We start from the raw sequence: 20,166 nt of genomic DNA, 5'->3' as shown, positions 1-20,166 counted from the left end.
TTGATGAAGGAGGCTACAAATAACACCAACTAAAGTTTAGTTAGGAAAAATATCACTACGTCTATGCCGGACAAAGGGCTATTCTTACTCAATATTCAAATTCAAATAAATAAGAGATTGACTCAATTTTTTTAAAAGGCCAGTCTAAGATGCGAACAGGCAGTTCACCAAAAAGGAATGCAAATGACCGACAGAAAAAAAGAAAAGATGCTCGACTTCCCTCGAGTGAAAAAGCAAAAAACGACCAGTGAAATACCATTTTCTTCGCTCAACAGATGGGCGAAATTTTCAAGATTGAGAGTGTGGCCACTTGCTTTCTTCCACCTGTAAAATCGGAGCCGCAGCTCCTAACCTCACCACCTCGGACAAGCGCCGCTGAACGCATCCTTTAAATCGTTTGCGTATCCAAGACCCTGCGGCCGAGCACACGACAACCAAACCCTCCGTGGCTCACGGAATCGCGGCCGGCCTGCTCTAAGGGCGAGTAACTGAAAAGCAAGCGCAGACGCCACGGCTCCAGGCCCTCCAGGCCCTCCAGGCCCTCCAGGCCCTCCAGGCCGACGGGCCACGGCTGCCCAAGCGGCGCGCTCCGTCCGCACCGGCTACCTGCGGGGCGCCCCGCCCCCGCCCTCGCCGCGGTCCCGGGGCCCGAGGAACCGAGAACTCGGCCGCCCACACGCGCGACGCGCAGAAAGCCACCCGGCCCGCGGCGTCGAGTCGCGCCCTGAGCCGCCCCGTCCTTCTGGAGAAGCACCGCCACCCCCCGCCGGGCGTCTCCCCGGGCGCTGCGCCGGGGCCCGGCCGCCCACCCTCACAGCCGCAGCCCCGGGCGGGGGCGCCGAGCCGGCACCGCCCGCCCCACTCACTCGGCTTCCTGACGTCGCTCCCCGCCGGCAGCTGGTGGACCTCGACGCCGGCCCCGCCGCGCTCCAACACCACCAGGCGCCCGCGCGTGCAGCACATCTGACGCGTCGCCTCGGCCCTCGGGGGCAGCGCCCTGCGGAGGCCCGCGGCGCTGGGGAAGAGCCAGAGCTGGGTGCCCGGCGGCTCCGCGGGGCGTCGGGGCGCGGGGAGCGGCCCGGGCGCCGGGCGCGCGCCGCCCCGAGCCCTCCTGGGGGGCCTGCGCTCCATCGCCGCCTTCCCGGGCTCCACCGTCGCGCGTCCGCTCTCCGCACCTCGGAGGAGGCCGAGCTCCCGAGGAAACCGTCCCCGCAGCCGCGGTGCGCAGCCGGAGCTGGCGGACAGCGCGGCGGCGTCGAGGAACCGCAGCCTCCCCGCCCCCGCGCTCGGGCGCCGGGCTCGCAACGTGCTGTTTGGGGGCGGAGCCCGCGGCTCCCGTCGGAAACGAAACCGTTGTGGACTGTCTGGGGGCGCGGTGTAAGCAGAAGGGAAAGGGAAACTCGAGCGGCTCGGCTCACGGAGGGCTTGGAAGGGCCCGAGGAAACAGGGTGCTGGCAGGTGGCGAGGTGGGCGGGCCGGGCTGAGGACGTGCCCCCGGGCGAGCCGCGGCCGCCAGAACGGGACCTAGCGGCCTTCGGAGAAGTCGCGCAGCTCCGCCGGGAGCAGCGGCGGCCCAGGCGGGCGTCCAGAATCGCCGGGAATCCCTGCGGCAGGGACCCGACTCGGCCAGGCGTTCGGTTTCGGCTCCGCCACACGATCGTGAGGAGAGCGAGCGCGCGCGGTCCGCCCCTCCGCCCACAGCGCGGCGCCTGGCGCCCCGCGACGCGCCCCCTGCCCGGCCCGGCCGGCTCGCCTGTGCCGCGGTCCCTCACAGCAGTCAGTCCCGTGCGGTCGTTACGCCGGTGGGTTTGTTGTTGTTGTTTTTTCCCCTACACTTAGCATAGGGCGCTTTTTTTTGAGCTTTAACCTGTTGTGTTTCATTGGTCACCGGTCAGTCAGCAGCTGTTGTTGATGTTATTACCGTACGCGGATGTACGACGATTGGCACTTTATCCATTCGCCAGGTCACCGGCATTTCAGTTCTTTCCAGGCTGGAGCTACAGTGAATAAAGGTGCTTTGGACTGTGAGCACGTCTTGGGTGGATCGATGTTTTCCTTTCTTATAAGTAAATACCTATGAGTAAATACCTAAAAATGGGGGACGGCCGGGTGGCTCAGCGGTTGAGCGTCTGCCTTCGGCTCAGGGCGTGACCCCGGGGTCCCGGGATGGAGTCCCCCATCGGCCTCCCCACAGGGAGCCTGCTTCTCCCTCTGCCTGTCTCTCTGCCTGTCTCTCTCCGTATGTCTCATGAATAAATAAATAAAATCTTTAAAATAAATATAGTGGGATTGCTCTATGGTATGGTAAATACCTACGAATATAAGAAACTATCAAATCTTTGTGAGGTGCTGTGTGCCCTTTTGCATTCCCTCCACCGCTTTATGGCCGTGCCAGTCCCTCTTTTTTTTTTTTTTTAAGATTTTATTTATTTATTCATGAGAGACACACACACAGAGAGAGAGAGAGAGGCAGAGACACAGGCACAGGGAGAAGCAGGCTCCTCGCAGGGAGCCCGATGTGGAACTTGATCCCTGATCCTGGGATCACGCCCAGAGCAGAAGACAGACACTCAACTGCTGAGCCACCCAGGTGTCCCCCTGCCCATCCCTCCATATCCTTGAGGACATTTGAATTGTCTTTTTCATTATAGCAGTTGTGAAGCAGGAGAGCTAGGTTCTTGTCTCATGGAGTGGAAGAAGGAACCCTGCCCCCCCAAACACACATGCACGCGCACACACACACACACACACACACACACACACACGAGAGTAAAGCAATAGAGTTTTATTAACTGAGGATACAGAAAAAAACTCTTAGGACCTAAAGGCCAGGACAGAGTTGCCAACCTGGGCTTCCACTGACACAGTCTTTAATTTAGAACCGACCAGGGAGCTTGTGGCCTTATCACTCTTGTGATATTTTGGCTTGAGTAAGGACTGGTGATAACATCTCCAAGGGCTTCTTTTTTAGGTCTGGTTATTCTTGTTGGTCACAGGTGACTGTCATACAAAAGATACCACCATCACCACCACCACCACCCCCCCCCCCAACACACACACACATCTAGGGCAAAGTGGTCAGTTTGTTCCCTTCTCTCTGGCTTCCTTACACCTCAGCATTTTGGGAATTTCTTTTTTTTTTTTTTAAAGATTTTATTTATTCATGAGAGACACACACACAGAGAGGCAGAGACACAGGCAGAGGGAGAAGCAGGCTCCATGCAGGGAGGAACTCAACCGCTGCGCCACCGAGGCTGCCCATTTTAGGGATTTTTTGAGTCTGATCTTGTAGCCCCCTTCCTATCTCTCCCTGTCCCACCTGTCCCTTACTCAGTTGCAGTGGCCTGTCTATGTGTATATCTTACTGTGGTTTTAATTTCCATTTCCCTAATGTTTAATAATGTTGAAGCATCTTTTCATGTTTATTAGTGCTAATCTGTCTCTTCTTTGGTGAAATGTCTATTCACATCTTTTGCTGTTTATTAATTTGCTTATTATCTCAAAGTTCTTTCTATATATTACAGTTCCTCATGTTATATATCAAGTTCTTTATTAGATATGTTTTGAAATGTTTTCTATCCGTCTGTGGCTTGCCTTTTAATTTTATTAAGTGTCTTTGAAGAGCTGAAGTTTTAAATTTTTAATGCAATTTATCCATTTTTTTCTTTTATATAGTTAATGCCTTTCCTTTCCTTTCCTTTTCTTCTTTTTTTGTCTTAGGAAATCTTTGCTTAACCCAAGGTTGTAAGGATTTTCTTACATATTATCTTCTAGAAGTTTTATTGTTTTAGGTCTTTGTTACACTTCAAATGAATTTTTCTTTATGGTGTGAGGTAGGATAGGGGTTAATTTTTGACCTTACAGATTTCCAGGTGTTCTAGCTAGCCCCCCCCCCCCCCATTGAATTACTGTATGGTCCTTGTCAAAACTCTGCTAGCTATGTGTAACTGGATTTATTTCTGGACTTTTTACTGTGTCTCTTGGATCTATATGTCTATTTTTTTAGATTATTTATTCATGAGAGACACATACAGAGAGGCAGAGACTTAGGCAGAGGGAAAAGCAGGCTCCCTATGGGGAGCCTAATGTGGGATTCCATCCTGGGATCCCAGGATCACGACCTAAGCGAAAGACAGACGCTCAACCACTAAGCCACCCAGGTGTTCCTATGTGTCTATTTTTACTTCAAGACCACACTGCCTTCATTACTGTAGATTATAATTAAGTCTCAAAATCAGGTCATTCAAATGCTCCACCATTGTCTTTCTTCAGTGTTGTTCTGGCTATTCTATTTGTTTGTTTGTTTTGGCTATTTTAGGTCCTCCACATTTCCATATATATTTTAGGATGTTTATATCTACAAAACAGACTGCAGGGATTTTGAGATTGCACTAAATCAAATCATTTGGGAAGAACTGACCTACTGTTTATTTATTCCTTCATCCATGAGTATCTCTCTCCTCATTTTCTTTTTTAAAGGTTTATTTATTGGGACACCTGGGTGGGTCAGTGGTTGAGCATCTGCCTTTGGCTCAGATCGTGATCCAGGGGTCCTGGGACTGAGTCCTGCATCGGGCTCCCCACAGGAGCCATTGGCTTCTCCCTCTGCCAATGTCTCTGTGTCTCTCATGAATAAATAAATAAAATCTTAAAAAAAAAAGGTTTATTTAAGAGAGAGAGAACATGTGTACCCATTCATGCTGGAGGGAGGGTCAGAGACAGTCTCAAACAGACTCCCAGATGAAGCCGGAAAGGAGGGGCTGCTCCATCCCATGAGGCAGAGGTCAAGACCAGAGGCTAACCAAGAATTGGAGGCCTAATCAACTCAGCCACATAGGTGCAACTTCCCCATTAATTTAAAGCTTCCCTAATGTCTTTCAGCAATTTTTTCTAGTTTTCACTGTATAGTTTAACATATCTTGTTAAATTTATTCTTAAATATTTTTTGGTTTTACAAATACTTTAATTTTTTTTAATTTTATGATTGTTGTATGTGTATAAGTAGTTAATTTTTATATATTGACCTTGAATCCTGAGACCTTTCTATACTTACTTAATACTTCTAGTAGGTTTTGTTTAGTTTTGTTTTAGATCCCTTAGGATCTTCTGGAGATAACCATATAGTCTATAAATAAGATAGTTTTACTCCTTCCTTTCCAATCATTATGCCTTTTCTTTTCTTTTTTGCCCCCTCTTATATAAACTAGTACCTCTAGTACAATGTTGGATAGAAGTGATGAGAGGCATCCTTACCTTGTTACTAGATTTACTAGGAAAGCATTTAGTCTCTTAACATTAAGTGTAAGATTAGCTCTTTGTAGGTTCTATCAGGTTGTAGAAGTTTCCTTCTGCTCCTAGTTTGCTAAAAGTATCATGCATGAGTGACTATTGCATTTAGTCAAATTTTTTTTCTGCTTCTATTGAGGTAATTATATGATTTTTCTTTGTCTTATTACAGTGAGATATGATAGATTTTTAGGTGCATTTCTGGACTAAACCCCACTTGGCCACAAGGTATTATCCTTTTTATATTTTTTTGGATATGTTTGATGTGTTAAAGTCTTGGAAAGGTGTTTTGTGTTTCTGTTCATGAGAGATATTTGTAGTTTTCTTTTCCTATAATGTCTTTGTCTGGTTTTGACATTAGTAGAATGCCGGTGTACTTAATCAGGAAGTGTTCCCTCTCTGTTTTCTTTTTTAAAATTTTTTATTTATTTATTTAATATTTTATTTATTTATTTGACAGAAAGAGAAAGCTCAAGTAGGGGGAGCAGCAGAGGAGAGGGAGAGAGAGAGAAGCAGGCTCCCCACTGAGCAGGGAGCCTGATACAGAGGTCCATTCCAGAACCCTGAGATCATGACCTGAGCCGAAGGCAGAGGCTTAACAGACTGAGACACCCAGGTGCCCCTTAAAGATTTTATTTTTAAGTAATCTCTACACCCAACATGGGGCTCAAGCTCACAACCCCAAGATCAAGAGTTGCATGCTCTTCCAACTGAGCCAGCCAGGCACCCCTCTTCCTATGCTCTCTGAAGGAGTATGTAAAGAATTGCTACACCCTCTTCCTTAAATGTCGAGTATAGTTCATCCACTTGCATTAGAAAAATTTATGATAGGGCAGCCCAGGTGGCTCAGCGGTTTAGCGCCTTAGCGCTGCCTTCAGCCCAGGGCCTGATGCTGGAGACTTGGGATCAAGTCCTGCGTCGGGCTCCCTGCATGGAGCCTGCTTCTCCCTCTCCCTGTGTCTCTGCCTCTCTCTCTCTCTCTCTCTCTCTGTGTCTCTCATTAATAAATAATTAAATCTTTAAAAAAAAATAGAGGAAGCGTACTCTTAGAAAAGAAAAAAGAAAAAAATTTATGATGGAATTGAAAGACCTGAAAAAAAAAAAAAAAAAAGACAGACCTGAAAAATATAACCCAAATGTCAAGTGCATAAGGATCCCTGAGATTTAGGAGTTATCTTTCCCTTAAAATTCAAATAGAATATATATGAGCCTTTATTCCATTTATTATAGAAACCAGATGTTTCTCCAAAATAAATCTGAGGATTCACTGAGGCTGTAGGAAGGCCACCTCACATTCTAGTACCCTCAGTCAATTCCCTATCCATGTTCCATCTATCCTCTGACGCTCTTGCCCTCCTTCCACATCAGCAACCTGACATGGACTACACACCATGGTCTTTCCAATATAAGGCTTCCCTGTATGTTTGCCATAACAACAGACATTTATAGAACAGTTTGGCTGGGTGGCTCAGTTGGTTGAGCCTCTGCTTTTTGGCTTGGGTCATGATCCCTGGGGCGTCAGGCTCTCTGCTCCTCCCTTGTCCCTCTCCCTCTCTCCCTTGCTCCTGCTGTCACATGCTCTCTCTGTCTCCCTGAGATAAAGAAATAAAATCTTTAAAGAAAAAAAAAAAAGAATAGCTTACAGTTTAAAATTTAATATAAAATAGAACTGGTCTACAGAATTCATTAGCCATTTACAGACCTACTTCTTTCTCTCTTTTAATTCATTCCATAGCCATATTGTTAAGACATATTTCATGTTCTTCATTTTCTCCAAATACCAATAGACATGAGTTCCTGCTTGGGCTCAGTGTTTAACCAAAATGATATATACATTACAAATGATTTTTGTAACACAGTATTGAGCCATACGTGATTATTCAATGAATTCTTTAACATTTAGATTTTTCAAATAAATTACTCAACAGTTGGCTAAAATCAAAACTCTGGAGACCTTCCAGAATATAAAATATATATTTGCATGCCTCAAAGACATGTTGAATTATTTTTATTTATTCAAGCTTCAGCCTATCTTTCATATTTGCAGACAATGTTTATTAGTATACAATATTTATTTATTTATTTATTTATTTATTTATTTATTTATTATTTATTCATGAGAGACACAGGCAGAGGGAGAAGCAGGCTCCATACAGGGAGCCCAACATGGGACTCGATCCCGGGTCTCTAGGATCAGGCCCTGGGCCAAAGGCGGCACTAAACCGCTAAGCCACCCGGGCTGCCCCAGTATACAACATTTAAAAAAATATGTTAGCTTTTAAAATTCAGTTTATATTTAACTGATAATTATTGTTCAGGAATGATTCAGTAGAAAGCAAACATTCTGGTAAATTTAGGGGTCAAGAAATGTGATTCATTTTTTAAAAGTACTCTTTTTTTTTTAATCACTCTTGATTCATCATTTTGTTGTTTATCCCAACATTTGTCAACTAATTCCTCTCAACCCCTTGTGCTACTTAGACCTAAGGAAGAACAGAAGAGTGGAAGGCTTGAGACTCTGAGGCCTCACCAAAACTCTGGGGATCACTGTTGCTCTGTGACTCTGAGTGAGACAAATCCTTTGTTGCTGTTGATGGCTACTTGAAGGGCTTCCTCCACTTTCTCCATTGTAGAATACTGAGGAAGGTCCAGAATATTATGACAGGTCAGTGCTCTTGGATAATCTGCTTCACTGAAAGTTTCCGGACAGCGAAATATGATTCCTATCTCCTGTTTGCCACTTAGAGGCAGCCTGTCATTTCCCCTAAGAAAAACTAGAAAGGAATAAACTTTGGTTAAGATACTTCATAGAAAGAGCAAAACATAAAATGAAAAGGAAGAAATTAATCACTTCATTCAGTACATATCACTGAGTACCCCTGTGTAGGGAGAACTACACAGGGCCATATGGACATGGAAAAATCATGACTTTTGGTCTTTGTCCTCAGTGAGTTCATGGTCCAACTGGGCAAAATCACGTACATGAAAAGAGAATAGCAAGATACGTGGAAGTGTATTTAGCTCAACTAGGAAGTCCTAGGTGAGGTGGAGAGCCTAATGAAGGCCTGAGACTGAGGGAGGCACCAGGCTGGGGTAGCAGGGAGACTTACAGGGATCGCATCTGGCTAGTTAATTCTCCAGGAAAGGAGTTGGGTAAGCTTTCGAGGTAGTAGGTAAAAGCCCAAGAAAAAGCCAGAGGTAGGAAGATGTAAGATGTACTGAATGCACAGATAGTAGAATTAATGGGCTGAAGCAAAAGTTTCCCATTAAGAGAGAAGTTTAGACAGGTATAGTTTGGGTTTGTGGAGAAGTAGGTTAGATTTCTGAAGTTGAAATTGTCCTACAATGTCCTTAGGAGCAACAAAAATAGCAAGAAGATGTATATCTCTGGAATAGCTGAAAAATGGGATGGGAGGTGGGAGACTACGCCATTAAACCTTAGGGTACTCCCTGAGAGAAGTTCTTATGCCACAAGGCCACAAAGTTTAGTGGTTCAGAGCCTTGGCTTTGGGTTCCAAGTCTGTTTCTCACATGCATCAGCTGTGTGAATATAGACAAGCTACTAAATGCGTCAAGTTTCTTTTCCTCAGACCTGAAATGCGGGAAAACTTAAGTTTCTACCTCAAAACATTGCTATTAGGATAAAGGGAGGTAACAGATATGAAGTGGTCAGTACGGTGCCTGGCATAGGCTAAGCACACAATAAATGTTGTTAGTATTATCAGTGGTCATTGCTATTGGTATTATTTCTAAAATAGTATTAGAGAAATATACATTTCGAATGTGAGAGTAAAGGCTTGATTATTGATTAGGAGGCAACTAGCAATATCTTTTTTATTATCTTTTTTTTAAATGGGAAACCAGCTTTTATAAGAGGAAAGAGCATTGGTTTAGGAAGCTTTGCTGACTGGCTTTGCTGTTAACATGTGTGACCCACTATTAATAGTAATTCCATGGCAGGGCGCCTGGCTGGCTCAGTCAGAAGAGCATACAACTATGGATCTCAGGGTTGTGAGTTTGAGCCTTATATTGGGTGTAGAGATTACTTAAATAGATAAAATAAACTTTAAAAAAGTTTAATACTGACTTCATGGCAAATATTTACCTTTAAAAAGATATATAATTATAAATCCATCCATTAGTAATACTTACAGAGGAATTTCTTCTTTTCCTCCAAAGTCAATTTGTGGAAAGCTTTCCAGAACATCAGTATAGTAGGATGTGATTTGTGGTATCCTTGATCATATTGTGAATTCTTTGGGAAAAGAGGGAGAAAACAGGTTTTTAGGGGGAATATACAGAAGTTGTTTGGAAGAACTGGGAGCACTTTAGTATCACCAACCTCTTCAAAATATTTCCAGTCATAATCATTATTTCCAACCAGTGCTGTCCTTAGTTCTTCAGGCTGGAAAAGTTTAACAAGTATTTCCTTGTCACAGACTTTGTAAAATCCTCTTTGAAATTCCTCATAAACTGCCTTTACAGAGGTGTTAAAAATGTAATCGATGCATGCAGAAACATATTCTTTCCTTGAGAGAAGAAAAAAATAAACCCAATAACATACATTACCGTTCACTAAAATATTCTCTATTTTGCCCTTTTTATCATTTCTATTGAGAAAGAAAAGTAAATAATTCCTGCATAACATACAGTGCTATATAGGCAGACAGAAGTTAAAAACATGTGGAAGGAACCTAGGAGTATGTAGAAGGATTAAGACTTTGTTTTGCTGCCATTTTCTCCAAGAGAGATACTTTTAAAACACCTAATCTGAATATATAATTCTCCATCTTAAAATCTTTCAAAGGTTTTCTTTCCACTTCCCTTAGGGTAAATTCCAAACTCCCCTGATCTGACTCCCAGCCTGACACAGCAGCTTCTTCCCAGTTGGCATTTGAATCTTTGGCCAAACTGACCTTCAGCTCTGTGGGCTCACTATCTCTTTGGCAGTTAGGCCACAGCTTGCAGTGGTCCCTCTTTCCGTGGTAACTTCTGTCAACCATCAGAGTTCCATAGCAATATGACTTTCTCAGGGTTGGTTCTCTCTTCTCCTTGCCCTCCTCTCTTACAACATATTTCACTATGTAGAAATTATTTCTGCAAAAGTCTGTCTTTTCCTCCCACCATGATGAATTTCCTGACCACAGGGTTACTACTTGGAGATATTTCTACCAGATAGCCACCAGAAACATGAAAGTCTCCCACCCTTTGAACAGTTTCATGGACTCTCCTAGCAGACTGTCCTATCTAAATCAACCCCTGTCTGCCCTCCCCTGGAAACAAGGATGTGCTGGTAAATGGTTAACAACCAGTTCTCTAAAGAGAAAAAAATGAAAGCAGCATTTGCCGGTTCTGTGGTGTAAATATTCCCACCAGGGCTGATTTCATGCTACTAATACTTTAATAATAAACTCTCAACATTTTAGAAAATTTAACAATCAGGGCAGCCTGGGTGGCTCAGCGGTTTAGCACTGCCTTCAGCCCAGGGTCTGATCCAGGAGACCCGAGATCGAGTCCCATGTCAGGCTCCCTACATGGAGCTTGCTTCTCCATCTGCCTGTGTCTCTCATGAATAAATAAATAAAATCTTAAAAAAAAATTTTAACAGTCAGCTCTCATAAGCAGATGGCAGCAGGCTCCAGCATAACACTACTGTAAATCAGACTGTGTGACTCTTTTGTCACAGTCCTCATCCTTATCTGACCTTATATTACATAATAATTTATTTGTAAGTGGTCTTTCTGCTTCACTGGAATGCAAGCTCCAGGTTTTGTCTGTCTGTTTCACAGCTGTATCTCTGGCACCTAAAATAGGATCTAAGGGACTCAAAAATTATTGTTAAATGAATAACTAGTGAAAAGTTCTACAAAGGGAATATTTAATCCTGAGTCCTTTTTCCCCTTCTCTTAATCTGTAACTTTTTTAAAAAAAATATTTTATTTATTTATTCATGAGAGACACAGAGAGAGGCAGAGACGCAGGCAGAGGGAGAAGCAGGCTCTTCACAGGGAGCCTGATGGGGGACTCGATCCCCAAACTGGGATCATGCCCTGGGCCAAAGGCAGACACTCAACCGCTGAGCACCCCTCCCCCCGCCAGGCATCCCAACCTGTAACCTTTTTATCTTCCTCAGAGATGAGGAGCTAAAATGATCATCTGAGAAGCTAAAATATATTGATAAATTATAGTGATAAAAAAGCATTTTATGTGTATTCATAGGAGATGTTCTGAATCTCAACTTACTTGTTGGTTTGGTCCACAGGTACAGAAATCCCATTTGGAATTAAATTTACATTATTTTTGTCCCAGTATATCTGTAAACAAAATGTTCATGTACCAATTCAATCACCTGCAGGGACCACTTTGACATGAAGATTATTTCTGAGTTAAAAGCAGTCAAAACCCAGCAGAATCAGAAAAAACAAAACAAAATTTTAAAGCCCCCCCCCCCCCAGCAGATTCAGCAGGAAAAGCTCTTTATTGACTTCCCCTTCAAATGTCTAAAAATAATTTAGTTAGAGGACCTGCTTCAGGATGAGAGCTATCACCATAGGACACTACAGTATAATATGAATTAGGAATTGTAGACGCAGAGGAACCTAGCAAGGTGCTTTGGATCAAAGTCTTAGTCTCACTGTTTCTGAGTAGCCCAGCAAACATTTGTTTATCCAACATTTACTCTTTTTCATCTTCCTGTAAATTGCATGCCTTCGCTCTGAAGTCCAGACCTCTACCCTTCTCCTTAGTTTAGAATGACATATATACCTCATTTTGCCTGTCTTTGGAATTTTCATATCTGTATGCATTCCTCGTAGTACAAAATTCAATTTGATATTCTCCTGTTCATCTGTCTCATGTCATTTTGATTCTTAGTCCAACTAAAAGGACTTTGAAAGGAAGAATAAATTCTCCCTCCGCAGCACAACCACAATAGCATTATTCATTATTCCCATACATTCTAACCTAAGAGATTTTAAATAACTGGAAGCTAAATAACTATTTATGTAGTTAATTATTATTATGTAGTTATTATTATGCAGCCTCTTAAATACATATAAAAAATTTTAAAAACCTACCGTAGTTTATGTTGTATATTGTCTTAAGCATTTAGTGGTTTACATTGTTCACACTGATTGCATAATTGCTATATTTTCACCTTGAGAGTATATAAACATAACTATCAAAGAACGAGCAGATAGGAGGAAAGTCTTCTATAGTACAGAAGTAAAATTCCCTTCAAAAAAGGAATCCCAGGAGTGCAGGGTAGAAAATTAAAAAAAAAGGAATCCCATATTTAAAGTAATATAATAGAAATTATACTTAAAAACAGATGAAAGTTAAACTATAATCTGGTTTGCATTGGTACTCACAGAAAAATATATGTAAAGTTCTTCAGTGTCATCAGCTTCATTATCTAGAATTTCTTGCAAATTCCTAATGAAAATTTTCATTTAAAAAGTTATATTTAATTTAAAAATAAAAATTAAAAAATAAAGTTATGTTTATTGATCTTCTAAAATTTCAAAAGTAATAAACGTTCAATGGAAAAAATCTTGAACAATATAGAAACGTATAAAATGCCATGTAAATGTCCTCTCCTTACCTTCTCGCTCCTTCTTCCTAGAGTTTACCTCTTTTTACAGTTTGGTTGGGCCCCTGCTAACACAGACACTGCTCTGTCTTAATGGAAATTACAGAAACGAGCCCCTTCCTGTAGACCAGTGATTCCCAGTCAGTGGTGATTTTGTTCCCTAGAGGACAGTTTAGCAAAATCTGGAGATTTTGGTGGTTACAATTAGGGGAAGGTCGCTGCAGGCATCTAGTGGGTAGCAACCCCATAAGCTGTTAAACATCCTATAATGCCAGATCAGCCTTTCACAATAAAGAATAATCTAGCCCAAAATGTCAGTGTTGCTAAGGTTGAAAAATCCTGTTTTCTAAACAGGGCATACAGTATAAATCTAGGCAGTTTATTTTTACACTAATAGTACTTAACAAGAGAATCCGTTTTCCCAATCTGCCAACTCTGTATTTTATTTTATTTTTTATTTTTATTTTTTTAAGATTTTATTTATTTATTCAGGAGAAATAGAGAGAGAGAGGCAGAGACACAGGCAGAGGGAGAAGCAGGCTCCCTCCCTACAGGCAGTCCTATGTGGAACTCGATCCTGGACCCCGGGATCACGCCCTGGGCTGAAGGCAGACGCTCAACCGCTGAGCCACCCAGGCATCCCCCAACTCTGTATTTTATGAAAAACTTTTTAACATTTGTCAGTCTGTGAGCAGAAAATGGACATCTCATTCCCATTTATATTTCCTCAATTACTAGTAAAGTTGAACATATTTTCATTTTTTGATTGGCCATATGTATGTACACTCAGCCATATATATTTCTGTGTGATGGTACATATGTATACATACATATATTTATATTTATACATCAGCAATACTAATCCTTTGTCTGTCATATATGTTGCCAGTATTTTCCTCACAGGATATAGTTTGCCTTCTAACTTAGAACAAGTAGTTTTCAATACTTAAAAAATAAAGATGATATGCTGATGTATTTAAATACATTAAATGACAAAATATGATTTATTAAATATAGCAAGCATGATTCTTATTAAAAATATTGTGTACCAAAAAAAAAAAAATATATATATATATATGTATTGTGTACCATTTCCAGGGTTCCTGTTGGCTCAATGGTTAAGTATCCTACTCTTAATTTTTGGCTCAGATCATGACCTCAGCTTTTGAGCCCTGTGTTGAGCTCCAGATTGTGTGGATCTGCTTGAGATTTTCTTTCTCCCTCTCCTCCTGCCCATTCGTGCTCTCTGTCTCTCTCTTTCTGTAAATGAATAAAATCTTTTAAAAAAGGGGGTCCCTGGGTGGCTCAGCGGTTTGGCGCCTGCCTTTGGCCCGGGCGCGATCCTGGAGTCCCGGGATCGAGTCCCATGTCAGGCTCCCGGCATGGAGCCTGCTTCTCCCTCCTCCTGTGTCTCTGCCTCTCTCTCTCTATGTCTATCATAAATAAATAAATCTTTAAAAAATATTTTTTAAAAAATCTTAAAAAAAAGAGAATATCATGTACTGTTTCCATCTAGATAAATTGAAGATAGTACACCAGACGTCTGTTGTAGATTGATAATCAAAAGAGCATTTGGCTTTTCTTTTTGACGGCGTACTTTATTATTATTATTTTTAAAGATTTTATTTATTTATTCATGATTGACATAGAAAGAGAGAGAGGGGGCAGAGACACAGGCAGAGGGAGAAGCAGGCTCCATGCAGGGAACCTGCCATGGGACTTGATCCCGGGGCTCGATCCTGGGGCTCCAGGATCATGCCCTGGGCCAAAGGCAGGCACTAAACCGCTGAGCCACCCAGGGATCCCCAGATGGCGTACTTTATTTTAAGTCAGGCTAAAATTCACATTCATCAAAAGAGTATACATTTATTGAAATTGAAGACCTTATCACTTTGTGTATGTGTGTGATTAACATCAGTTGTTCCTTAAAAACTGAGACTTAACTATAGTTCTGGAAAAATATTACTTACTTCCCCAAAAGAGGACTGAGTTCTTTTAAATCTTGAAATGATGGCTTTTGGTCCAGAAGTTTCTTAAACAGAGCCAGTGGGAAAGGAAGGTTGGCAGCATTTAAGTTGTATAGTGAGAGTCCACACAGTATCCCAAAAAGGAAATATCTCTTCTTCTTAAATTTAGACTGGAAAAGGAGAAGAAAAAAAAATCCCTAACGTATTAGAAGTAATAAATAATGCAAGAGGATAATTAGTAAAAATTAGTTTTGGTTCTCTTTTCTAAAAGTCACAAATTAGAAACAAAATGGTTCAGGAAAATAAAGTTTGAGGTTCTTACACAGGCTTTAATACAATTTAAATTTCTTCCACAAGTTAAAATACAAAGGAACAGTTCAGAATATTAAGTGGATTTATTTTTTGTTACTGACAGCATATCTGGAATACAAAAAAAATATGCTCAGATAGCCTTATAAGCCAAGGTTTTCACTATTTAATTTTATAGTCTTTGCCTTCAAATTCATGTAGAAAAAAGACACCACAGAGGGAAGAGTGCACTTTATCTACACTTTCATTGTGCATCAGGCATGTCACTAGTGTCAGATGAGTGTGTCCCCTTTGGTGATACTGCCCTCAGCCTAGCTGTGCTGACAGAGACAAGCATATGGGTCAGGGAAGGTGTTGGAAGGAAGAAGGAAAGAGTCCTAGTGAAACCGGCTTCACTCTTCTCTCTGCACTTTGTTTGTAGTCTCACATGAGAGAAAACACTGGCCACATCTTGCTAGGCCACCACTATAGCATAGCCAAGAGACTGCTGGCCTAAAATGCTAAATGCATTTTAAACATTTATCCTCACAATTACTGTAAGAAGTCACTAGGGCAAGTAGATTGAGGCTATTAATTAAGTGGCACAGTCATTCACCTGCTAACAGCAAGGCTGGCATTGGAGTAGAAATCTTGGAATTTATATAAATTCCAGGAAATTCAAACTTCTCTATAATGACAGAAATCAGATCAGTGGTTGCATGGGCATGGATGGGAGGAGTGTGGAGGGTGGGATTAGAAAGGGGTATGAGGGGCAGCCCGGGTGGCTCAGCGGTTTAGCCCTGCCTTCAGCCCCAGGAGTGATCCTAGAGACCTGGGATCAAGTCCCACGTCAGGTTCCCTGCATGAAGCCTGCTTCTCCCTCTGCCTGTGTCTCTGTCTCTCTCTTTCTGTGTCTCTCATGAATAAATAAATAAAATCCTTAAAAAAAAAAAAAAGAAAAAAGAAAAAAGAAAGAAAGGGGTATGAGGAAATTTGGTGGAATGATGAATATGTTCACTATATATTTTGATTGTGGTGATAATTTCATGGGTATTTTGTATATCAGAACTTACCAAAATGGACACCTGATATGTACTTCATTGTATCTCAACTATACTTCATAAAAGATGTTTAAAAATTTAATATGCATAGAAGCACCTGGGAATCTTATAAAATTCACACACTGATCTGGGGTGGGACCTGAGATTCTGCTTTTCTAATAGCTCCCAAGTGATGCTAGAGCTCGTGCTCTGTGGACCATATTTTGAGGAGTAAGGCTCTCTATGTGACCTAATTTTACATTATTATTATGGCTTTCATGTTGCAGTATATGGTATACTTTTTTCTGTTCTGAAAAACTATAAGAAAATAAAAGACTTACCCTCGCAGGAAACCACATGTAGGAACCCTCTTCAGGATACATGAACATCCCATATTCTATTTTGGTCATCTCTTCAAATATACTGTAGAAGAACTCGGATTTTACCCCATATCCTATAGATCGAATTTCTTTAATAAATTCAACCTGAGGAAAGAGAACACACAGGATCAGATTTAAAATATGATGCTTTGATCTTTGTGGAAAAGTTTCAAAATTTCTATAATCATCAGAATTCCTGGAATCCCATATCCCTTCAATCCCACACCTCACTGCAATCTGCTCTCCCTCAATTTCCTGCTGAGCAAGGGATGCCCTGAACCTATTCATTGTCAGATTATCCCATGTGAGTCCTTTACACTGCCACATGACCCAAGTAAAGGGGGATTCTGGCAAGACAGCATTACCGGTGATGTTGACCAGAGGCTTGAGCCACATTTTGATGTGCTTCAGATCCCTGGTCCTTCTGTCTCATTGTCTGTAAAATCATTCAGATTTTACAACTTTGGTTCCAAACAACAGCTATTTGGTTTCTCCTGCCTCTCCCCGCATTAGAACTTCTGATAAATTACCCTCCCAGTCCACCTGGGTTTTAGCATCTCTGAAGGAACTGCCCATTGCCCTCGTGTGGGAAGTCATTATGGACTGTCCTTTTCTTTTTCTTTTTTCAGTTCTATTATTATTTACTTTTTAAATTTTATTTTACTTTTTTCAAGATTTTATTAAGTAAGCTGTACAGCCAACATGGGGCTTTAAACTCACAACTCTGAGATCAAGAGTTGCATGCTTTACCAATTGACTGTGTCAGCCAGGTACCCCTTATTTACTTTTTAAAATATTTTTGAAAAAATTAATTTTTTTACAACATTTTCAATTTAAACACTGTTCACACTGAATGTGTATGGCAGCTTAACCTACCCAAATATGAAGTTTGAGAAGCCAAAACTGTTCTAACTTTGTTAAAAATTATGCTGTAGGAACTGTCCTCCTCTAAAGTTGACCTTTGGTCTTTGTGGCCAATACTATCCCAGATTTCCTCCTACCTCTCTAATTACTTTTCTGTTTCCTTTCCTGGCCAATTTCTCTTTATCTTTTTATTTTTATTTATTTATTTTTAAAGATCTTATTTTTATTTATTATTTTTGAGAGAGCACACAGGGAGGGAGGGGCAGAGGGAGAGAGAGAAAGAGAGAGTTCTAAGCAGACTCCCTGCTGAGTGTGAGCTATGCAGGGCTCAACCCCACAACCCTGAGATCTCACAACCTGAGCCAAAATCAAGAGTTAGACACTTAACCAACTGAGCTACTCAGGTACCCTACTTTTTATGTTCTTAATGTAAGCATCACTAAACTCCACTAAATGTTCTCTTTCTCCTTTCTTAGCCTGAAAGATCTTATCTCTGCCACTGATTAACTGACTCCTTGGCCACAGACCATCATCTCATTTCCAAGGGCTCATCTTACATTCAATCCATATATCCCAATAAGAGATTAAGCTCACTTCCAGTTTTCTAATTTCTGCTTACATACACTGGCAAGTTTGCCTTCACTGTGGTCAAGACCCACACATAACTGGCCTTGACAACCATGCCTTGTTCAGAGTATTTTTTTTTATTGGATCTACCTTGAAGTTAACCTTCCTTCCTCTTTGTCATCTCCTGTGGGCAGAATAATTTTCTATTTATTTCCTCATAAAGAAGATTTAAAAGAAAGTAGATACAGAAGGAGATACACAACTACAAAGTCTGGCTTATAAAATAGTTTCTGTGTTTCCCATTTAGTCCCAGGGTGGAAAATAACCCTCTCCTGTCTGAGCCCTAACCTCTAGGTTCTGGTTTCTTCTCTGAGAACCTAAGTCTTCCTTTCATGGCTGATACGAGGAAAATCCACTCCTTTCTGGACAGAGTCCAGCTTTTACATAAAGAACTACTCATTATTCTATGGCCTCAATAGAACAAATGATCTGAGATAAAAACAGTAAAAACCCTACAGGTACCCACAAAGAATGAAGTGAAAGATGACTAGAATTAGAACCAATATAGTAGATAGTCTATGACTAAAACTAGAGCCAAAATGTAGGAAAAGTATCTGTTCTATCTGCTGCTTGTTGATTGAATTAATAGCCCAAATGCTTTACTTTCTTTGATCCATGTCTGTTGCATGTGACTTTGCAGTTTCTCCTATTAAAGAGGCTGAGTATATTTCATCAGCCCTTGACTTGGGTTCAGCCACATAGTTGGTTTGACTTAAGCAACGTTAATTGTGTGATTGGACTTGCTATCTTACACCTCTCGCACTGCTTGCTGGTCCCAGGAAGATGAAAAGCACAAGAAGCAGAACCAAACTGCCCCAGCCTACCTTAATCTAGCCTAGACCAGCCAGTTCCTAGCCAACACCCAAACATGTAAACAAGCGCAGACAAAAATCTACAAATCTACCCAAATGAATTTAATCGAAATTAGCAGATCCTTAGCTGAATATCAGATCTCTATAATAAATTATTGGCATTTTAAGTCATTAAGCTTTGGGATGATTCATTATGTAGCAGTTTTGTAGGCCATGGTAATGAATAGCTTACACATAATTCCAACATTTAATTAAATATCCCGTAGCTGGGATCCCTGGGTGGCGCAGCGGTTTGGCGCCTGCCTTTGGCCCGGGGCACGATCCTGGAGACCCGGGATTGAATCCCACGTCGGGCTCCCGGTGCATGGAGCCTGCTTCTCCCTCTACCTGTGTCTCTGCCTCTCTCTCTCTCTCTCTCTCTCTGTGTGTGTGACTATCATAAATAAATAAAAATTAAAAAAAAAATAAAAATAAAAAAATAAATATCCCGTAGCTTTTCTCTAAAGGGAAGTAAGGAATTACTATTTTTTTACTTATTAAGTATTCTCTTTGCCCAGCGTGGAGCTTGATCTCAAAACCTCAAGGTCTAGAGTCATATGCTCTTCCAACTGAGCCAGCCAGGCACCCTAGAATTCTGAAAACGTTTCAGCTGATAACTATAAATGCAAAGGAAGGCTCTTCCTCTGCTATATTATACAAATGTTCCCCTTTCACATTAGTAAAAATGTCCAAAGAGACTTTTACTGTACCACGAATGCTTTATGGAGGTCAGTGTCTTCGGCTTGGCTTAACTGACGCAGAGCATCTTCAACTAGGTGACATCGTCTGACTCTAAGTGTAAATGGAAGGAGTTCCTTGTATGGAATCACTTGCCCCGAAGGCAGGTATTCTTTCTGTTTTAAGTCCAAAAAACGGAAATATTTTAGGAATCTCATAGGAATACTAGGAAGTGTTTCATATTTCAAATAAATGGAATCTGCATAGCATATACTTATCCCTCCTATTGCTATATATACTCAGATTGTAATTATTTAAGAAAAAAGGGCATCATATCTACATTACACTATGGAGGATAAAGAGATCACAGGATGTGTGAAACCATGGCATCTAGAAATATACAGGGGGTTAGTCACCATGGAGGTACAGCTAAGTAATTACAAGCTATCTTACTTATAGTAAACATGATCCTTAAAGGCAATATAGTGGTATTCAGTATGCTGAGACATTAATCTACCATCAGTATTTTTTAAGATTTTATTTACTTATTTATGAGAGACTCAGAGAGAGAGGCAGAGACATAGGCAGAGAGAG

General features: G+C 41.5%; 2 protein-coding genes across 7 annotated transcripts in view; both read right to left on the bottom strand.

Moving 5' to 3' along the window:
• The window catches only part of HERC5 (HECT and RLD domain containing E3 ubiquitin protein ligase 5), a 44,695-nt gene extending 43,557 nt beyond the window's left edge, over nt 1-1,138 (bottom strand). For all 3 annotated transcript variants that reach the window (XM_041757884.1, XM_041757885.1, XM_041757886.1), the window contains exon 1: nt 867-1,138. In XM_041757884.1, the coding sequence (XP_041613818.1) occupies nt 867-1,131 (265 nt within the window). In that variant the 5' untranslated portion in view covers nt 1,132-1,138. The remainder of the gene's footprint in view (nt 1-866) is intronic.
• A 5,787-nt stretch (nt 1,139-6,925) lies between these two features.
• Nucleotides 6,926-20,166, bottom strand: part of HERC6 (HECT and RLD domain containing E3 ubiquitin protein ligase family member 6) — a 126,311-nt gene continuing 113,070 nt past the window's right edge. For 3 of the 4 annotated variants that reach the window (XM_041757889.1, XM_041757890.1, XM_041757887.1), the window contains 8 exons: nt 19,605-19,748; nt 16,514-16,657; nt 14,848-15,014; nt 12,657-12,720; nt 11,530-11,600; nt 9,629-9,815; nt 9,439-9,541; nt 6,926-8,060 (listed from right to left, as the gene is read on the bottom strand). In XM_041757889.1, coding sequence (XP_041613823.1) covers nt 7,831-8,060; nt 9,439-9,541; nt 9,629-9,815; nt 11,530-11,600; nt 12,657-12,720; nt 14,848-15,014; nt 16,514-16,657; nt 19,605-19,748 — 1,110 coding nt within the window. In that variant the 3' untranslated portion in view covers nt 6,926-7,830. The remainder of the gene's footprint in view (nt 8,061-9,438; nt 9,542-9,628; nt 9,816-11,529; nt 11,601-12,656; nt 12,721-14,847; nt 15,015-16,513; nt 16,658-19,604; nt 19,749-20,166) is intronic. The other variant, XM_041757888.1, reaches the window with a different exon arrangement.

Source organism: Vulpes lagopus, chromosome 6, assembly GCF_018345385.1.
Source record: "Vulpes lagopus strain Blue_001 chromosome 6, ASM1834538v1, whole genome shotgun sequence".
NCBI classification, from domain to species: Eukaryota; Metazoa; Chordata; class Mammalia; order Carnivora; family Canidae; genus Vulpes; species Vulpes lagopus.
Note: the sequence above shows the minus strand (reverse complement) of the source record. Positions and strands in the feature narration are given on the sequence as shown.